Raw genomic sequence first — 3,136 nt, forward strand, 5'->3', positions numbered from 1 at the left:
GCAGCCGTGAGGGGAGGAACCGTGCCCAGACAGAGGGGCTGCCTCAGAGCAGCACCCCGATTCCCCGGGAACCCACCTTCCGGCCCACCCGCTCCCCGCGGCCTAGCGGCCCACAAAACGGGTTCAAAGCGGACAGAAACAACGGACATCAACCAGCCACAAACAGGTGTGAGGCTGATTCGTGGCCCGGCGTGGGTGTGCAAGCACACAGCACGTGGCTGGCTTGTGTGAAAAGTGTCGAAGAGGCTGATGCACACAGACAGCAGCCTGGCGGTGGCTGGGCTGGGCGGGGCCTAACAAGTGCAGGTCTCCTCTGAGCCACAGAATGTGCTAGAATGAGAGCTGAGTGCACTAGCTGCCACCAAAGTGCACACTGTAACGTGGCCGACCTTACGTTACGGGAGTTTCACCTCAGAACAAAGGGTCAAGGGCTGCTCGAAGGGGCTCCGGGGCTCTGGGTGGTGCCTGGGGGGCAGCAAGAGCCCAGGCAGACGGTGGCCTGACCCACCTTCTGAGTTCTGTCGGGACGCAGCGCCCTTGATCCGGAAGGCCTGGCGCGCCCGGCTGCGGTCCCCGAAGCTCCAGCTCTTGGGCACTTTGCTGGGACTGTCCTCCAGACTCTGGTCGGCGCTGGGTGACCGGCGGACGGTCTGGGCCTGCGGGGACCCCTTCCCCTTGGCCGCCACGCCCCGGGGGCTGGAGAAGACACGGTCTTTCAAACTGACCTTCTGACTGCTCCCACGAGGACCGACAGGGGCGGACACACAGAAAGACAGCAGGAGAAGTCACTGTGCAAAGGGCACTCACACCCCAGCATCCGCTCACAGCCGGCGCCCACACATGCACACATGGGTGCCCCGGGGCCCCTCAGTGCACGGCCTGACCTGGGGGGGTACAGTGGACTCTTAAATCACTTTGGGTGCTACAGAAAGGTGCTGGACATTCTCCACACTGTCCGATCAGGCCTCCATCTCCACGGTGACACTCAGGGCGCGAGGGCCCCGAAATGCCCTGCAGGGGTGGCTTTTCCCCGGGGACCTTCTCTGGTTTCCCTGCCTGCCCCTCACACCCCATGATGCCCCGGGGTCTGGGGGAGTGAGGTCTCGGCTGACCCCGGGTCCTCTGCCAAACCCCGGGGCCTCCGGAGGGCCGTCTGGTGCAGGAAGCACAGAAGTGTGGGGGGCGAGGCCTCCGGTAAGGCCTGTCCCCTCCCCTGCCCCGGGGCCAGCACAGGCTCCCGCCACACACACCCAGGCCGTTTGGAATCTGAACAGCCACAGTTCCAGGGGTAGGGACGGACGTGCCACAGGGCGGGGGCCACCATGACGGCCAGGGGTCCTCGGGCCTCCCTGTGGAGGTGGATCTGACACCCTCTGGGCAGCATCCAGGAGACAGGAGTGGGTCCGGGGTAGGTCAGGCCCGGCACCAGGTGGCCACTCACTTCGTCCCACTGGACAGTTTCCACGGTGGAAGAGCGTGGCTCTTGCGAACCGTGAACCCGCTTACACCCAGCACAAGGGCTGTGACAGCCTGCAGAGAGGGGCCCGGAGGGACCTCTGCTGCCACTGGGAAGCCGCCATCCCCTGCTGACCGTTCAGACATCGCCAGACCCGACTGCAGCTCCCGTGGGTCAGCCGCCCCCATCGGCCCCAACCAGGACCCACAGCCAAGACAGGTCCCTCAGACGGCGCAGACGTGACTGGCCACGGAGAAGAGATGGCCGCTGGCCTGGTCTACCCAGCCTGGACAGAGGAGTCCCAGCCGGCGTCCCCTCCCACTTCCCGGAGCAGCCGAGAGCACCCGTCTGCTCGTCCGCAGAACAGGGAAAAGGGAAGAAAGGAGCCCCTGAGGGCTGGAGGCTGAGCTGGGGTGTGGACCCCTCTCAGGGTGAGCAGACATCCGCTGGCTCACACACTGGCTACGAGCCCGTAACCGCTATGCCCAGCACAAGGCCAAGGCCAGACGGGTGCCGAGGGGCGCCCACATGCAGGCTCCGTGGGGCCCCCTGCACAGATGGCCTCCTCCCTCCCAACAGAGATCAACAGCTGGTCCAGGGAGGCCGTAAGAAGGGACGGCCCCGCCGAGCCCTCAGGAGCCAGGCGCCACGCCACCATCTTGAGGACAGAGCCACAGGAAGGCCTCGCTGTCCCCGCTCTTGGGAGGTGCAGAGCGGGGTGGGGGACATCCTGCCAGACGGATGAGGCGGCGCGTGGACGCCCAGACCGCGCAGCCCGGTGCGAGCAGCGCCCGGCCGCCAGCCGCGCAGCCCGCCCACGTCCAGGCGTCCACCTGGTGCTGCAGCAGGTGTCGAGGGAAGGGCTGCCTTAACCTCACAAGCCAAGGACAGAAGCAAGCCAACACGGGCCGGGGCTCTGGCCACCTGCTCCGGTGGAAAGAGCCCCGGCGAGACCGCCGTGTGTGTGCGAGGGTGGCTTCCTGGCATTCACACGGGACAGGGGGAGCAGGTTCGGGAGGCTCTGGGGGAGAAAGCCAAGCCCCAGCCTTTTCCTCCCCCGCCTGCCGCCCCACAGCGAAACCCTAAATAGCCAGGGGGCGAAGGGGAGGCCCTGACCGACACTGGCCACGCCTGGGTCTGCACAGCGGGGGCCCAGCTCAGCGGGGGGGGAGCCGGCATCCACAGGGAGAGCTGCCCCCACCCACGCGCGACCACAGATGCCCAGGGTCAGTGCGGACGCTGACGGACACCCAGGAGACCTGCACACGGTGAGGCTGAGCTTGGCCGCGGCTCCTGGACTGGCCGTGGGCCCCTTCGCCCCTTCTGGTGCCCCAGCAGCCTGACCACAGCCCCTTCCCCAATGGCCCAGCCTGTGGCCAGAAGCACCCTGGACACAAGCTCTGAACAAGTGGGTCAGCTTCTGCCGGGGCCCAAAACCTCCGGTCCTGGGGCCGCGAGTCTCCCCCAAGCGCCCCCTTGGTGGGGAACTCGAGGCATGCAGAGATGCAGATGCGTGAGCATGCCGCCGCCCTTGGGGCCCTGATCCTGCCGCACAGCCCCTCCCCATGCCCGCCGCTCGGCACCAGTGCGTCCAGGGCCAGCACCGCCGCATGCAAGAGGACAGGCGAGCGCAGCCACCCACACGCCGTGGGGCCGCGCGCTGCGCTGGTCAGGGACAGG

At 67.3% G+C, this 3,136-nt stretch overlaps 1 protein-coding gene across 1 annotated transcript in view; it reads right to left on the reverse strand.

Annotated features, from left to right (window-relative positions):
* Nucleotides 1-3,136, reverse strand: part of KCNQ2 (potassium voltage-gated channel subfamily Q member 2) — a 48,572-nt gene that overhangs the window by 5,681 nt on the left and 39,755 nt on the right. The window contains exon 23 of the mRNA XM_077756815.1: nucleotides 484-732. Coding sequence (XP_077612941.1) covers nucleotides 484-732 — 249 coding nt within the window. The remainder of the gene's footprint in view (nucleotides 1-483; nucleotides 733-3,136) is intronic.

This window comes from Crocuta crocuta, unplaced genomic scaffold (genome assembly GCF_008692635.1).
Source record: "Crocuta crocuta isolate KB4526 unplaced genomic scaffold, BGI_CrCroc_1.0 scaffold613, whole genome shotgun sequence".
Lineage (NCBI taxonomy): Eukaryota > Metazoa > Chordata > Mammalia > Carnivora > Hyaenidae > Crocuta > Crocuta crocuta.